At 48.7% G+C, this 16,890-nt stretch overlaps 5 protein-coding genes across 5 annotated transcripts; 4 read left to right on the top strand and 1 right to left on the bottom strand.

Moving 5' to 3' along the window:
- Positions 1 to 811: 811 nt before the first annotated feature.
- KD926_008480 (transcription initiation factor TFIID subunit TAF2) lies at positions 812 to 4,790 on the top strand (the record flags this gene model as incomplete). Its single annotated transcript, XM_053101210.1, has 4 exons — positions 812 to 3,133; positions 3,190 to 3,558; positions 3,614 to 4,405; positions 4,461 to 4,790. The coding sequence occupies 4 exons, from the start codon at positions 812 to 814 to the stop codon at positions 4,788 to 4,790; spliced, it is 3,813 nt and encodes a 1,270-aa protein (XP_052955138.1).
- A 617-nt stretch (positions 4,791 to 5,407) lies between these two features.
- Positions 5,408 to 6,069, bottom strand: KD926_008479 (putative small nuclear ribonucleoprotein SmG; the record flags this gene model as incomplete). The annotated part of the gene is made up of 5 exons (XM_053101209.1): positions 5,408 to 5,434; positions 5,508 to 5,540; positions 5,617 to 5,691; positions 5,885 to 5,956; positions 6,040 to 6,069. The coding sequence occupies 5 exons, from the start codon at positions 6,067 to 6,069 to the stop codon at positions 5,408 to 5,410; spliced, it is 237 nt and encodes a 78-aa protein (XP_052955137.1).
- A 236-nt stretch (positions 6,070 to 6,305) lies between these two features.
- On the top strand, positions 6,306 to 7,597 carry KD926_008478 (uncharacterized protein; the record flags this gene model as incomplete). Its single annotated transcript, XM_053101208.1, has 2 exons — positions 6,306 to 6,381; positions 6,468 to 7,597. 2 exons carry the CDS (start codon positions 6,306 to 6,308, stop codon positions 7,595 to 7,597), a joined length of 1,206 nt encoding a protein of 401 aa, XP_052955136.1.
- Positions 7,598 to 8,039: 442 nt separating this feature from the next.
- On the top strand, positions 8,040 to 10,044 carry KD926_008477 (uncharacterized protein; the record flags this gene model as incomplete). The annotated part of the gene is made up of 4 exons (XM_053101207.1): positions 8,040 to 8,196; positions 8,262 to 8,614; positions 8,673 to 9,735; positions 9,806 to 10,044. The coding sequence occupies 4 exons, from the start codon at positions 8,040 to 8,042 to the stop codon at positions 10,042 to 10,044; spliced, it is 1,812 nt and encodes a 603-aa protein (XP_052955135.1).
- A 4,371-nt stretch (positions 10,045 to 14,415) lies between these two features.
- KD926_008476 (uncharacterized protein) lies at positions 14,416 to 16,080 on the top strand (the record flags this gene model as incomplete). The annotated part of the gene is made up of 1 exon (XM_053101205.1): positions 14,416 to 16,080. One exon carries the CDS (start codon positions 14,416 to 14,418, stop codon positions 16,078 to 16,080), a length of 1,665 nt encoding a protein of 554 aa, XP_052955134.1.
- Between the last annotated feature and the right edge of the window lie 810 nt (positions 16,081 to 16,890).

Below are 16,890 nucleotides of genomic sequence, written 5' to 3'. Positions count from 1 at the left end.
ATTATTCGTATTAACAACTAACCTTGGATCTTCCTAAAGATTGCACTCATTGTCCCAAAAGGTGTGTAATCGATGTAGTCTAAAGAAACCAAGAAAAAAAGAAAAAAAGAGCCGGGAGGGTGCTATGATCGACCTCTAGTTCATGGCGTGGAATGCGACTAGATAGGGCAAATGGCGCAGGGACGGTGAATTGCTTTTCAGAGATAAGCCAGGCGCTATTGAACACTCAGTGAACGCAGAGGAAACACGAATAGTAGAGAGCCGAGAGTCAACGAGAGGGAAACACCCGCCAAAAAGGACCGTAAAAGGAGAAAAAAGGGACCTGCGGACGGAGAAGGAGAGGATCGGCGAACGTTCTGTCCTCGGACGGCCATCACGTGCCCGGCGGTCTGAAGCTCCGCAGCTTCTCGAGCAACAAACGCGACATGAGCCGAAGGTGAATGAGTGAGTGCTTTGAGGTGGAAAAAGCCTTTTTTTTCTCAGCGTCTCCTGCTTTCCCACCTCCGACCATCTTCTGTCTGCGAATACTTGTCATTCTTTAATGTCCTGATCCCTGTCCGGTATCTCCCAGGCGGTCTTTTTCTTCCCTCACGGCCTTCATTGCCCTTCCTGTTCCCCGCCCACCGTTAAAGCCTCAAGTTTTAGGAACGCCCATATACCCCCAACTTCAACGAATTCCGGCATTTTACTCAAACGAGCGTCATCGGAGACGGATAACTGACGATCATACTGCTGTTTTCTGGGCTTGGACATGACGGTGGCTGGTCAGCCAGGCGCTTGCGGCGCAGTGCACGACTGAGTATTTTGCGCAATGCCGGGCGTCGTTGAGGCCGGCGCCAGCCCTGACTGGTCGGGGCTGGGCTTTACTGTTGCGCATCAGAAGGTTGAACTGGAGATTGACTTCGCGAATAAGAGCCTGAAGGGCAAAACAGAAATCACCATCCACCCGCAGTACAAGGACCTTCGCGTTATCCGATTGAGTTTCCGACAGGGCGAAATCAAGCGCATCACCGTCAGCGGAAAGTCCACTCCCTTCAAACATACGAACTCTTACGATACTCTTCAACTGTACGGGCCTCATTATCACCAGCGACTGTCGTCTCGGATAGATAAACTCGCCAAATCTCCACCGGAAGCTGAGTTGTTTGTGACCCTCCCGAAAAGCGTCAGGATCGATGAACTCGACCCATTCTCTATCGAAGCCCAGGGCCAGATGGCCCTGCGAGCAACAGGTGCCGGTGACGATGCCGAAGGACTCATAAACTCGAAAGCGGCGGAAAATACACTCCCACGTTTCACGGCGGTGACGGTGTATGCTGAGTTTGTCATTGATACTATCCGGGAGGGTCTGCAGTTTGTTGGTATGGAGAACGGCGATAGGCGCTACCCGCATGTCTACACAACAAATCCACTAGGGTATGGCGTCGGATGCCCCCTGTTCCCTTGCGTTGACGACCCCTCGTCTCGTTGTACATGGGAACTTTCAATAAAAACGCCTTGTTCGTTGGGGGACGTATTCGACCGCAAATCACGGGACCCATCTGGAGCCGGCTCATCCAGTCGTAACAAGTCTACGTCTGGCCACGGGCGATACATCTCCCCAGATGATGAGGGTTTGGATATGTCGGTGGTTTGTTCCGGAGACATGACGGATGAAATCATTGACCCGAAAGATTCGAGCAAGAAAACCGTATCATTCGCGTGCATTACTCAATTATCAGCGCAGCAAGTGGGCTTCGCCGTTGGTCCTTTCGAATATGTAAATCTTTCTGATTTCAGAGAAAGTGACCAGGATGAACAGCTTGGGCTAAATGCCATCCCACTTCATGCTTTTTGTCTCCCGGGGAGAGGGGATGAGCTTAGGAACACATGCTTCCCCATGGCAAAGGCAATAGACTTCTTTTCCTTGACTTATGGATCCTATCCATTCTCAAGTTACAAGATGTGCTTCGTTGATGACACTCCTGAAGAGACCTTGCCGACAGCCTGCTTGTCGATTTGCAGTAACCATCTTTTGTTTCCAGAAGATATCATCGACCCGATGTATGACTCCACGCGCATGCTGGTCCACGCTCTATCGTGTCAGTGGATTGGAGTCAACATCGTGCCACAGACAGTTGTGGACACGTGGGTGACCGTCGGAGTCGCTTGGTACATCACCGATACTTTTATGAGGAAACTCTGCGGAAACAACGAATATCGATTTCGAATGAAGCAAATGTCCGATCGAGTTTGCGACCTAGATTATGAACGGCCATCGATACACGACATGGGCAACTACTTGAAGCTGGATGCATCTGAAATTCAATTTATTGCACTGAAGGCGCCTCTCGTTCTATTCATTCTGGACCGACGACTCACGAAAGCAAGTGGAAAGGCGACAATGTCCCGTATTATATCTCGACTATTTCTCACGTCACGAACTGGCGACATGTCCAACGGTGCCATCACCACGGCTTCTTTCCAGAAGACGTGCGAGAGACTTGGCCATGCAAGGCTAGATGCGTTCTTCGCCCAGTGGGTGTATGGTGCCGGGTGCCCGCGGTTCCAAGCCACCCAAAGATTTAACAAGAAAAAGTTGGTGGTGGAGATGATGATCAAGCAAGTCCAGTCGGAACAACCGAGCACTCGTGATTTAGAGAAGAACAGTTTCATGCGTGATGTCAAAGAGGAGATTCGCGGTGTATACGCAGGTGTTGTTCAGCCGGTTTTTACAGGCTCCATGACAATCAGAATCCACGAAGCTGATGGTACGCCATATGAGCATATTGTTGAGATCAAAGAAGGTGTCACCAAGTTTGATATTCCGTACAACACCAAGTACAAGCGACTAAAACGGAATAAGAGACAAAAAGAGCGCGCCGCTGCCGTTTCTGGTGATCCTACCGCGGAAGTACAAGAAGATGTCTTACTTTACTGCCTTGGGGATGTACTGCAGAGTGAGGAGGAGATGCAGGAATGGAAACTGGCTGATTGGAGCAAAGAAGACGAGGAGAGAATGGGTCAAGAATCCTACGAATGGATCCGTATGGATGCAGATTTCGAATGGATTTGCAAACTATCATTGGTGATGCCAGGTTACATGTACCTCTCCCAGCTTCAACAAGACCGAGACGTCGTGGCCCAGTTGGAGGTTAGTAATTTATTTCTTCCCCCAACGTTGATTAATGATACTGACCGAATCTATAGTCCTTGCAGTATATGGCCGCCCAACGAGAGCATCCACTGATCTCCACAATTTTCGTCCGAACTTTGATGGATCGACGATATTTCCACGGGATCCGTGCAGCTGCAGTTCGAGCCCTTGTCAAGCATGCAAAAGAAGAAATCAACTGGCTAGGGTTGTTCCACCTAGAGCGAGCGTTTCAGGAGCTGTTTTGCCTGCCAAACTCGCCGATGACTCGTTCAAACGACTTCTCTGACAGGGCAGCGTATGCGCTCCAGTTGATGATCCCGGAGGCCATCTCAAAAGTGCGTGACAACGGCGGTAAGACTCCAATGCGAGTCAAGCGGTTTTTGCATGATAAGCTGAAGTTCAATGACAACTCCAATAATGAGGTGAGCACCCATGATTCTGTGCTTGTGGCTTAACTGTTGCTCATTCTTCTTACAGTACTCGGATAATTTCTACGTTGCGATGCTCATGGAGTCATTGTGTCACGCTATGCTTGGCAAGGTCGAGTCAGCGCCCGTTGAGATGGACGATTTCGATATGGAACGAATGCTCGAGCTGCAAGCAGAAGAGCAATTGGAAAAAGACGCCTTGGCCGAGATCGATCGGTATAGGCGAATGGACGAGTGGTCAAGCTCGTTCCAGAACGTCTATTCACGTGCAGCCCTACGTTGTCAAATGCAGCTTATGCAAGCCAACATAGTTGAGATGGATATTATGCAATTCCTACCTTACACACGGGCTGGCACGTATGACCTTCTTCGCCTGGATGCGTTCGAGTGCCTCGTGGAAATGGATTTGTTCAAAAACCCGGAACTTCTGAAGTGGTTCATCTACGCCATGTCGAACGATTCTTCCACCTGGCTCCGACGACGGCTCCATAGCTTGTTTGGCAATGCTCTTGCTCCTGTGGCTTTTGGCCGGGAATCAGAAACCCAGGCCCCAACCTCCGGTGATGGTCTCATTATTGAACAGGAATCATCAACCGAAGTCCGTCAGGCGACTTTGGCACGGAAACAAACCGTCCCAGGCGCCATGGAAGCACTCAAACTCGAAGTTTCCGGAGATCAAGTTCTCAAAGAAGCTCTGTGGGCTGCGTGCAACTCCCCTTGTATTGGGATCTTAGAGCTTTCTGAATTCGCCGATCTCTGCCGAATCATTTATAGCCCAGTCACCTCCGTGAAGGTCTCTCTGAAGTATCCACGCTATTGGAAGGTGAAACACCTCGGAAAGGTATGTTCCCTAACTCACGTATTGCTTTTGATCCCTTATCGCTCACACGTTCTAGGGTCGAATGCACTTTTTCCGATCCAATCGTGTTCGCACCACTCTTACCCCGTCGAAGGATTCATCTACAGCTCCCACGAAGCGCAAACGAGAAGAGCCGGGAATGCCACCTCCTGGACCTCGTATCACATTCAAGCAGTCGAAGAGCAGCTCAAAGGTTTCGTCCCAACCTCCGACCCCGGCACCGCACCCAACTCCCAAATTACACATCCCCAAACTTTCTTCCCCGGCACCCCAAGCGTCACCCCGAAACCCGGCTACGCCGTCTACGCCATCTACTCCTGGTGGCGGGTTCAAATTAAAGCTGAAGTTTGGCCAAAAACCCCAATAAGTTCCTACTAATACACCTAGGAGCTCCTATTTATTCATGTAACTTATACTTTTGTTCTATTTCTATTTTCTTAAAACCTTGTAGGGAGGTTGGCAAGGGAAATCTTATGGCGCGATGGTGGGATCGATTATTGTCTTTTCTTCTTTTCTTCAAATTCCCCGTCTAAACCTTTTCATGTTGCATTTGCTTGATCGGTTCTGGGGCTTCTACTTCCCAAACCCCAAGCCGGCTTTACCCCGGTTCGTTTGATGCTATACCGGATTTGATTTTGTCATGAATGTTGATGTCTTGCATAGCAATCAAATCATCAGATAGTCTATCAAGAAAATAATTTTCTTCGAACATACGGCAGCCTAAATGTGACTTGTGGACAAAATCCGTATTCACAAAAATTTCAGTTTTCTACTTTATTGTTTCTTCTACACACATTAATGGGAGTGTCATTTTTCTTTCTTCGTAAACAAAGGATGCGAGGAGACCGTAATTGGTATTTCTTCGACCAGACCATGAAAAGCAACAACCGATCCTTATAACTCCAGTACTTTATTTAAAAAACACAATCAACCCCCTATCCATCCCGACAGGGAAGGTGTATCTCTAACCCGGCGGACGTCCATTTATTTCTCGCTTATCCGTTCCAGAGCCTAGTGTGATGAATTGCGTTAGTTATCTGAGAGATCGATTACGCGCGCAACGCAAGGTTAGAAATTGACTCACCTCAAGCATGACGACGGAGTTACCGCGGATGACCTAGAAACGGAGAGGTCTAATTAGCAACACCGAAACATTTCGAGAAACCCAAGCTTCCAAAACCGATGTCACTTACCACCATGCCAGCAGCGACCTTCTCACCGCCGGGCTTCTCTTCAAAAGCCTCGTCGAGAACAATGTTCATGAAAACCTGCAATGCAACACAATCACGTCAGTCCTTTGCCTTTCCTCGGGAATATGAAACAGCCTGGGACATTCGCTCGCATGCACTGTCGGCGCAATATCTCTCCGGACCTTCACAAAACGAGACGAAACGACGAAGGCGCAAATCCTCCAAGCCCCAAGATCGTAGGTAGGGACGAGAAGAAGAGAAGAAGACGTACATCGTAACCTCGCAGAATACCAATGACTTTGCGGTTGCCGTTCAATTGGCAAAAGATCCGCTTTTCCATGTACTGTGGGGGTGTTAAAGCATCGTCAGTGACCAGAACAGGCGCCAAAAGGACGAAAGCGAAAGTAAAATAAACCGAAAACTTACCTTTTTCAATTCCGGCTGAGCTTGAGGCATCTTGGCTGGCCAGTTTGGTGTAAACTTTCCCTCCGTGGATGGTCGAGAGCAGTCGCGCGGCGGAACTTTTGAGATGGGTCGCCGTGGGATAAGCTGGGCTCGGAAGAATGTTGTTCCCGGGAGCTTGCGGCGCGTCTTGCGGAGCTTCAAACTCGCGGCCGAGTAAATTAACTGCTTCTTGCGATTGCGCAACGAGGGGAGTACCAGCACCGGACTTGTACGAAAAACCATCAAAAATGAGCACCAAATTCGCCAATCGGAAAAAACCGCGCAAGATTGGTGGGGATGATGAAGATGAAGGAGGTGATCAAGGTGGGTTGTTTCTATACAAATTCACGTCATTTTTTCTGTCTGAGTGGCAACCGACCAAATAGTTCTAACACAAAGTACATTCTTAGATACTGGTCCCGTCGTCAAAAGACCCGGCAACTCCAAAGGGAACCAAAAATCAAAACTACGCCTTTCGTTCGGTCCTGGCGAAACCTCTATGGCCGATGATGAAGAAGGACGGGAAAGCGAAGTTGTAATGCCCAAACGACCTGGTTTGGGAAGACGAGCGCTCGAGAACACGACGTCCCAGTCAGGATCGGGTAGGAATATTCCCTTGCGAGTCGGCCCCGAACAAGATCGACCCAGTTACAACAACGACTACCTGAAGGAACTCCGAGATTCGACGCCCGTGACACCGAAAACGCCCGCGACCGACGAGGAGAAGGAAAGGACGGTCGATGTCGCTGCGAAGTTTGGCGAAGTCATGAAGGTGTCCGCGCCTGCCGCTATCCCAAGCGAAGCGGAAATCAAAGAAAAGAAAGCTAGAAGGGCGCGGTTAGCGAAAGAGCATGGTGCCACCGTTACCGAACAAGATTATATTTCCCTTGAAGACAACGCGGGCGATATTGATTGGGAAGATGGCGCACGGGATAGTCACAAAGACACGAGGCTCATCAGGGACGATGAAGATTTTGCCGAAGGGTTCGAAGAGTTTGTGGAGGACGGCCGGATATCGCTTGGGAAAAAGGCCGAGCGCGAACAGAAGCGAAAACAACGCGAACAGATGAAAGAACTTATCGAAGATGCAGAGGGATCGTCAGACGAAGACGACTCCGACATCGAAGACCGAGCTGCTTATGAAGCAACCCAAACAAGAGCTGCAATGGGCAAGAGTGGCCGGGATCCCATGGAGCGACCGAAGACGCCTCCCAAAATGACCTCGCTTCCCCGGCTCTCAACCTGTCTAGATCGTCTTCGTACCAACCTAGCTGTCATGGAACAGTCAAAGACTCAGATGATCACTCGGATGGAGGATCTGAGAAAGGAGAAAGCCGACATCGCTGTGCGGGAAGTCGAGATTCAAGCCTTGATCAAAGAGGCGGGTGATAACTATGAGAGGCTCAAAGAAGAGGCTGGTCAAGCTCCCAAAGCCATCGAAGACGGGACCGCTGTTGGTGATGCTCAGAATGAGCGAGGACTAGAGAGCTTCGGCAGTCCCATGAAAGAGTCAACGCCAGATTCAGAAAATGAATCATGATCATTTCCATCATCCGATCTTTGAGCGCTTATCTGACCATTTACAACCTCCCATGCCAACCCTCACCAGGTAGCTACGTATGGTATTACTATCTGTACGTATGCGCTGTTCCAGTGGTAGGACTCGGTCATGGTCATCCCTTAGTGTGGCAAGGAAGAAGTGGGCTGACCGCCTGCGGGTAGTTCTGCCGCCTTACCCCAACAAAATCGCGGGACGCCCACGCCCGTGTTGCCCACTAGGAGGGGTCCTGCCTCCTAAGATCTTGCTCACTAAGTAAGATCTTGCCCACTATGGTCTTGCCCGTCGGAATTGCCCACTGAGATATCCTGCCTGCTAAGAAGGTCTTGCTCACTAAGATCTTGCACTGAGAGGTTCTGCCCCTGCTGGCCCTTACATGGACCATCCTCTCTACACAGTATCACCAACCACATTTGGGCCCAAAATGTACAGTATTCCGTTTTTTGAAACACCCATTGAACCGACTTCTGCACGCCTCAACCGGCATGCGGATGCAACTCCGATAGAATTGTTCTTTGACCTGTTTTTCGTGGCGAATCTGTCTACGTTCACGGCTACACATGAAATTTACAATGTAGAAGGTATCTAGCTCTACTCAGGGCAAGAATTGATTTATTCAGGGCTAGCGTTGACTTGCTATTTCCAGCTTTAGGAGCGTACACGGGCTTTCTCGGGGTGATCTGGTTTACCTGGCTTCAGGTGACACTATACGATGTCCGATTCGCTCGAGACTCGGTCTTTGAGCGGTTTTGCAAGGCTGTGCAATTGGCTGCAATGGTTGGATTTGCATCTGCGGGCACGCGATTCACCACGCGTGTTCGGGATGAGAACGTTTGGGCTTTCCAGTCACTGAGTCTACTCCTGGGTGGCAGTCGAATTTTACTGGCTCTTCAATACACCGTCAATATCCTTTTCGTCCGCCAGCACATGAGACATGCTGCTAGAGGAGTCTTCATCATCGCCACGACTTTATTTGTCACCAGCTTGATCTATCTGGGGGTGAGTAAAGCCCATCGCTTACTACTCTCTTCAGTCTCTGACTCCGTGCGCTCATTAGATGTTTTTCACATTCAAGGCGCAACTCGGTGTCCACCCCTATATATGGACTGTTTGGTTTGCTTTGTTCGGCCTGGAAATGTGGGTTGTCATGGGAGTTTCCTGTGTTACCCAAGGGATTGGGCTTCAAGACACTCACCTGAATGTGCGGATGGGGCTCCTCACACTCATCATCATAGGAGAAGGTGTAATCTCGATTACAAGGATTGTTAACAAAACGGTTCGGCCAGGGGGCTGGACCAAATGGTCGTTTGTCCATATCTTGGGTGTTACGACTAATGTGTATCTTCTTTGGCAAGCATACTATGACCTTTCCCCAAGCATGCTTGGAAAATATGCACAGCAGATCTGGGCCCAGTTACATTTTCCATTCCACGTGGCTCTCATTCTTCTCCTTGAGGGGTCACAGATTCTCGCCCTCACGCTGGATATTTCGTTGAAATTGACCTATCTTCTCGAAACCATTATGTTTGCCTGCGAAGAGCCACGCCCAAAACCCGATGTTGCCATCCACCTCCTTCGGACCACCATTGCTGATATGGAAATCGACTATAGTCGTGGTTCGATCAACGCCAAAATGGCGATTTCCGACATTCTAGAAGATTTGCCTAATCATCCCCTATGCCCTGTGATCGCCAATGTGGGCCAGACCGTCAATGTGGGAGAGACCGCCAGGTACTACGTAACTCGCAACCGCATGGGTGCACTGGTTGGAAATGTAACGGCCGCTTTATTTTCTAGTATGGGCATTGTGCCGTCCGAAGACCCAAAGTTTAACCTCAGTGGACCTCAGCTTCTCAGAACGTATGTGGAGGTCCTAGGATTCGTCTACGTCTACTTCTTTGTCGTTGCGTCGCTCGTGATGTTCATTTTCGCCGCATTCCTGCTACTAGCGCGTCGCCGGCACCAGAGTCGCTTCAGCATTGGGATTGGAGCAGCAGCTCGGGTCTTTCTAGGAGTGTTCTTGGCCGGCCTGCTATCTTTTGTCCGAGATTTCTCGCTGGTGTATTCTTTCATGACGTCTCCGGCGATCCTCTACGCATTCACCTTCACGTTGCTGACGGGTAAGTTTGTTTTCATTGCCTCTATCCGACGAGACACGTTTTCTGATTGGATTGATAATGGGAAATCTAGTTCTTCTGGTTGACCGACTTTTGGATCACTACGGAGGCGCAGCAGGCTCCCGCCGGGCGCAGGAAAGCGACGTGACAATATTGGATGCCAGTTCCGGCATGGTCATCGATGCCCATTCGTATTGCGGATCCATGGATGAAAAGAAAGATCCACCGGTTCTAGGGGGAAAGGGTGGCGATGGCAGCAACAGGGTCATTTCATTGCATGAGCGTGGAGACACATCCCAGCAGCAAATATAGGATAGACGATACAAATTGAAAACGGCTAATCCGACGCATTTTGGTTTCTTAAATTTTATTTTCTTGATTAAGAATTTTCCTTATGGAGGCTTCTGATTTAAATTATTTTGTTTTGTTTTAATTCCCCCCCGACAGCCAGTGTCGACAAACCGAATACCCGGGCAATGATCGGGAACAGGCATGAATGACCAGACAGGATAGAAGTCAGAAGGCACAATCAACATGTTGAAAAGAGATGGATCAGAATTTCACAAGAAAGGAAGAAGTAATAGAAACAACCAATTACTGATTTTCCACTGTTTAATCCTCCATCCCCAAAAAACTGATTACTCTTGTACCAGGCAGAGATCAATCAGGTAGGGCAGAACCACCGCAGCCCTAACTTACCGCAGCGCCGTCACACCCTCCTCGGTGTACTTTTCATATCGAGACGCCATTTTTCATCTGCTTTCTGCTTCTCCATCCCCGTACAACCATCCATCCACCTAATCCACTCTGGGTCAGGTCCGCACTCAGGTATGTAGGTTCCCGCAGGTTCAGGCTCAGTCCAGTACGTCCCCCCTTCCTTTCCATCCCCGGACCACTCCAAATTAGACCAGACGAGACCGGAGACCGAAAAAGTGCACCAAAAAAAATTTAAAGTCTCTGGCCCTGGTCCGGGATGCTTACTCGATGTCCCACAAACCTCGACTCGCAGCCACAGCCACGCCCACCCACACCTCCTTTGCCATCCCCGTGCTCGGTAGCTGGCCAGTCAGGTTGAGTTTGTCCGGATGAGGATGTGTTTGATACGGGTCTGCACTGTCTACTGCCTCCTGCCTAATGTTTTCACCGTACTTTCTCATTAGTACTCTCTCGCCCCCTCCTGATCCGCTGATCCGGGGTGAGCGTGCATGGAGAAGACTGAGGATCAGCAGACAGAGGAGGGGGGCTGGGTGATACGCGGGGAAGGCGAAAGAGAAAAAGGGAGGTAACGGTACAACGCATACGTACAGATAGTAATACCATAAGTAGCTTCCTGGTGAGGGTTGGCATGGGAGATTGGTACGTAGTAAATAGTCTCTTCTAAGCCTACGTACATACATACCCAGAATATGTTTTTTGAACTTCAGATTCAAACGGGTCATTGATTTCGCCAGCGGGAAGGTGGAGAAAAAAGGATGTAGTGTAGTTATCTATTTGATTATATTATATTATATTTTAGTTTATTCTATTTCTGCTTGTTTATGCATTTATTTAAATGTCCAATTATTTCTGCAAACTTTAAACTTTCAGCCGCCGCGGCCGGAACTTCTCCATCTCGTCCACGGACACTTCTCTACCTGTCAGAAATACCAAGGGGGGGGGAATATAACATCTCAAGTCTACGTCATCGCAAACCACACTCGATAGTCACGTTTCACTTAATTTAAGAACCCCATTTATTTTCACTGCTAAGTTGAGGCTCAACGCCGACTAATTCGACAATTTGACTCGAAACTGTTAGAGGGAACGAGACGAACATGGACGATCTCATCCATCTCTCCAAGGATGTTGTGAACCATGTTATCGTTATCATATAATAATAAAAAGAATATACATGCCACGCTGAAGTAAACGCACACTAGATCCCAAACGGGATTAGAAACAAACCCAAGATCAAGCCAAGATCACGAGCAAAGAAGACTGAAGTTGATCAATCAGAAAGGAAAATAAAACGGAGTTAGGGGATCTACCAAGCATACTACGTACAGCCTTTCCCCGCGGACGGGAACAACCTAAATTCTTCGCTGTTATTTGCTTTTTTCTCTTCGTAGTATATTCGAATATCGTCTAATTTACATTCTACTTCCACTGGGAGGATGGGGATAGTTCTTCGTTTGTTTATTCTCCGAAATGTTCCTGTCTTATCCTTTTCTTTTGCACATTTTGTTTTAATGTGTAGGGTGTGTAGTAGTAGTAAAAGCTAAAGAGTTTGAAAAAACCATCCCATCCCACCTCCATCCTCTCCGCCTCAAGTGAAGAAAACAAGTGCAAGGGGAAACATAAACCAAAAGAAGAAAAAGAAACTAGTGACATGCATATGCAACACGGCGCAGTCCTGCAGTTCGACCAATCCGTCCAGCAAGGAGAAAATACATCAAAGAAAGAGCAAACCAAACCAAATCGTATAATTCAAGAGAAAAAAATAAAATAAAATAAAAACTAACTTTAAAAGGATAGATAGATAGAGACCAACAGCCAAAAGATAGAGCCTACCTAAACGCCACATAAACGAACGCAGCCCTAATTCTCCGACATCAATCAAACGTTATCTAGCCCAACCCCCGATTTGCAACATTTCAGAACCATAACCAGAGCCAGAGGCATAGCCAGACAAAAAGGTAACGGAACAGGTCATCAGACAAAAACAACCAACAACTCACAACCAACCGCCATCCTCTACATGCCGTGGAGGAGGGTAGACGAGCGAAAGAGGGGTGAGTACAGCGAACAAAGCCCTATCTGGCTACCCGTTGGCTACCCGTTTCCTCCCATCCTTCTCAACTCCGCATCCACCAGTCAGACGAGTTGGTTACAAGACATGGCGCTGGCGGAGGCTTAGGCAGGCTTTTGGCAGGTTGCTTCTTTGGGAGGGGTGGGGTGGGTTGCGAGTGGAAGATGTTCTTTCTTTTAATTTTTGTTCTTTTTCTTTTTCACGCACACACTTTTCCACCCCTCCCTCCTTTCGGGTTCGATTTTTGAAATTCAAATGTTGTTATTATTGCAACAGGAAAAGGAGGACAAGACTGTCCTGCATTTATCCATCATCTTCGGCGTAGGGCCGGGGGTGTCACGTCCACCCAACCTGTCTGCCTCTTCCCTTGGTTTGACATCCCGAGAAAAGGTCCGAGAGCGATACGATTGGACATCGGGAACGTTGAAAAGCCAGGGGAGGGTAGGGAAGAGAGGAAGGGATGGACCTATGTAGCATTTGAGACTCGTCAATCGATCTTCAACGGGCGTTGCGGACAAAAATAAGGTAATGGACTAGGACAACGTCAACGCCAACGTCTAGAATCGGGAACCATCCATGCTAGTTTAGTCTAGTCTATTCTATCAGGGAAAAGGGAAGATCCTTCACATGTATCCAATACGGCGCTTTCTAGGTAGCTTCTGGGGGGAAACAAAATCGCTTTGTACGTGAGAGACAAGGAATCTGTTCCCGTTAGTGCGAGATGGGATGGATAGAGGATAGAGAGACCCTGGCGGTTTGTGATCAATAATAAACGTAAAATCAGAATAAATAAATAAAATAAAATAGACACAATTGAGTTGCAGGGGTATACAGCGTGAGGTTCACAACGGCGCAATCAATGTCCATGTCCTTACAAGAAAAGGGGCTTTCTGTTGAAAGTTGGGGGCATTGGAAACTCATTCATATGCCGAGCATATTCAGAGGATCACCTTGCTAGAGTTCAGTTGATATTACTTCGCCACTCTTTCCTGCCTTCCACTTGTCTCGCTTTTCTATCCTCGTTTCTTCTCTCTTTTCTGAAACTGTTCCAACTATATCAACTCTCCATTTTACGAGAGCATCTGGGACACGGGGAAGAATCCGCACCAGAACATTCCCTGAGAAGTCTGCTAAGCTACCTCTCGAATCACAACGACTCTTCTGTCTTAAGAAGGTGAGAGAAAGCGTGTGGGACATTGGGGCGCTCATCGGCCTGTGGCTTATGGGTTTGGCAAAGGCAGATCGTGCCCAACAGAAGAAGACCTGACTGACTGACTCCGACAATAGAGACAAGACATCCAGACCGCCAGAATATTTCACTCCGGTGTCTCTGTCTGTCTTGGTTTATTTTTCTCCGGTATCCTTTTCACTCCATCCACAGAAAATTCTTCTACCTTCTTTTTTGCTCTTTGTCATCGTCTTCTGGTCTCGCCTCCGCCGCAAGAAGGTCTTGGATCTACGACGCATCCACACGGGTTGAGGCAACAGCGAGCTTTGAAAACCGACAGGCTCTCTCACCTTGAGACGCTCCTTTTTCCAATCTAGACCGGGGAAAAGAAAAAGAAAAGAACAGTAAGCAAGATCGGCCCATCCAAAGTGAGACCTCCATATACTGAGTGGTCTGCAGGCGCCCTGTCTCAAGCCCAACAACGTGCATGATCCAGAATCCCGAAAAGCCTAAATGACCAGGCCATCTTCATCCACAACTAACACACCTTGATCATAGTAGCGGTGTGATTCTAGAAAGTCTAGATCAAGACAAGGACGGAAGGACGGGGCACGAGCGACCTTGTCCCAATTTAAGAACCATGCGCTGCATTCTCGTCGAGCCTGGGAATAGTCGTCGTCCGCAATCAAATTTTATTCTTGATAAGCACGGTTGTTCTTCTTCAGATATGGCTACGGTTGATCGACTCCACACGGCCGAAGGCAATGTCCTTCGCTCTATTGATCACTGCGACTTAACAGCCGCATCTGCATCTGCATCTGCACCTGCATCCCCATCCCCTCCTCAAGATACCACCCGTGAAGATTCCCCAAAGACACAGTCGTTGGAAAGAAGAAACACTTCCTCGCACGATGTCGACGAGGAGCCAGTTCAAACCCCAACGTCGCAGAGTGATGTCATGGAGAAAGACATCCAACCGTGGTCTCCTCCGCTTCCTTCCATAGACTGCGAGGGTGAGGACTTTCAGCCTCATTATGGAGCCCCAAGTCCTTCAGCCCTACAAGGCACAAGTCCATCAATTCACGGCGAGAACCAAATCCAAAGTTTCAGCTCCGAGTATCATCCCTACGACCTCCCACCGGTGGCAACCTCTTCCGAGCCAGACACGTCAATCAAAGGAGAAGAGAGCTTTGATCCCAATGATCCGACCATTGATCTATTTCATCCTGTTCCCAGACTACCCAGTCTGCTCATCGCCAGCAGGAACATGGCGATGTTTCCAGATACTTTCCCAGATGCTAAGATCGAGTTTGACTCAACGTCGCTATTCCCCTCCCCTGAGGATTCGAACGAGTGCTTGTTTAACGACGGCATAATTCCAAAACCAGAGTGGATGATGGACGTGGGAACCGCGCCGCTATTCAACGACCTCTTACCGAGAATGCCGGTAGACACGCTTGTTGGCACCAGCGTGACCTCAATGAATGACACATGCAGTCCCGATTCCTCACTATCGTGGTCGTCTCTTGGCTACCAGACCGGTTTCGGCATGCAGCAGCAGCACCACCACCAACAACAACAGGCTCTTATCAATCACAATGAGGTCCTCTGCTCCAACGGTCCAGAACTCTTCACTACCCCCAATGACCATTACGACAATATCAACACCGGATACGACCAGACAGCCCCGACAGGCACGGCAACCAATGACTTCCACGGCCTGACGCTCTTGAACTTGAACAACGAAACCCAAAGCCATCTTTACCTCCCTCCACCGGTACCAGTACCAGTACACATGAACCTGAACCCCTGCCGACCCGAATACACCAACCTACCAAGCCCCCGAGACCCAGCGCCGGCGCTGCTGAACAGCAACCCCTCGCCATTCTACGACCCCGCAGACACATTCACATACCAAGAGAGTCTATTCCAACTAGATCAACTCACACATCCACAACCGCGATTCACGCTCACGACAACGACAACAAGCCACCTTCGTCCGCAATTACTAGGTACTGGTACTAGACCGTCCAGGTGCCCCGGCGAGGCCCGAAACGCCTTCTTGATAGAATGTAAACGCCACGGACTATCATACAAGGATATCAAACGGCTCGGGGGGTTCAAGGAAGCAGAGTCAACGCTACGTGGTAGGTTCCGGAACCTGACGAAGTCGAAAGATCAGAGGGTCAGGAAACCACAGTGGCATGATAAGGATGTGAGCTTTCCGCTTCCCCTTCCTCGCGCACCAGACAGACACCAAGGGCTAACATGCAAACAAGATCAAACTTCTCTGCGAAGCCGTGAACCTCTGTTCGGAGACCGGGAGGGCCTGCCACCATTGCCGCGGTCGCAGCTCTGGTCGTCGACCCAGCCTGATCACAGAGCCGCCTAAAGTGTCGTGGAAAATAGTGGCTCAATATATCCGGGCCCATGGCGGGTCGTATTATTTCGGGAATGCCACGTGCAAGAAGAAATGGTGTGAAGTTCATGATGTGATAGGTTGAGTCGTTTGACTCCCATGTTTGGTTGCCGCCATGTGCTGAATGAATTCTGGATGGATGAGTCCCTGGTTATGGTTCCTTATTCCTTTAGGGTTGTTAATCTCATAAAAGCCTTTCGTTTTTGTACCAATGCCATGTTTTCGGCAATGTCAAGCTAGACTCGATAGGGCTGTTGTTTAGTTAATGGTTCGTGAAATGATCAAACTGGGCGAGAAACCTCTAGTTCGCAAAACTGTCTTTAACCTCTATGAGTCTTTCGGGGCATTCAAGCTAGATAAAAACAAGATCGACCATATATTCACTACTAATTGAAATATAACTCTCTGGCTATATCTTGGCCATAACCAGCTTAGTTATATCGCTTCCAGCATGCAGATTCTGGAGTCCAGTTGCTCACTTGCAGAGATATATGTCTCTGATCTCCCTCAAAATTCTCACTCCGTCTACTCTCTGAATCGCCCTTTAACTTCTTCATATCGTCCTAGGGGTGCTGTTTATGTATCTAGTCTAGTAAGAGAATCTTGTAGATTCTTTGGCGATTCTTTCTTACAGGCCTCTATACCCATGCTCAATTTACTATTGTAACTTAAGAGTTTTGATTGAACGGATTTATGGATTCCACATAGGAATTTGGCATTTAGAAAGGTGTATTTACTACTTCATTTATCCTGCCGCAGCCTGTTTAGACGTTGGCGACTCGG

The sequence above is a fragment of the Aspergillus affinis genome (genome assembly GCF_023601865.1).
Source record: "Aspergillus affinis strain CMG 70 chromosome Unknown NODE_56_length_205077_cov_90_699902, whole genome shotgun sequence".
NCBI classification, from domain to species: domain Eukaryota; kingdom Fungi; phylum Ascomycota; class Eurotiomycetes; order Eurotiales; family Aspergillaceae; genus Aspergillus; species Aspergillus affinis.
The sequence above is the reverse complement of the archived record's forward strand: the minus strand, read 5'-3'. Positions and strand labels throughout refer to the sequence as shown.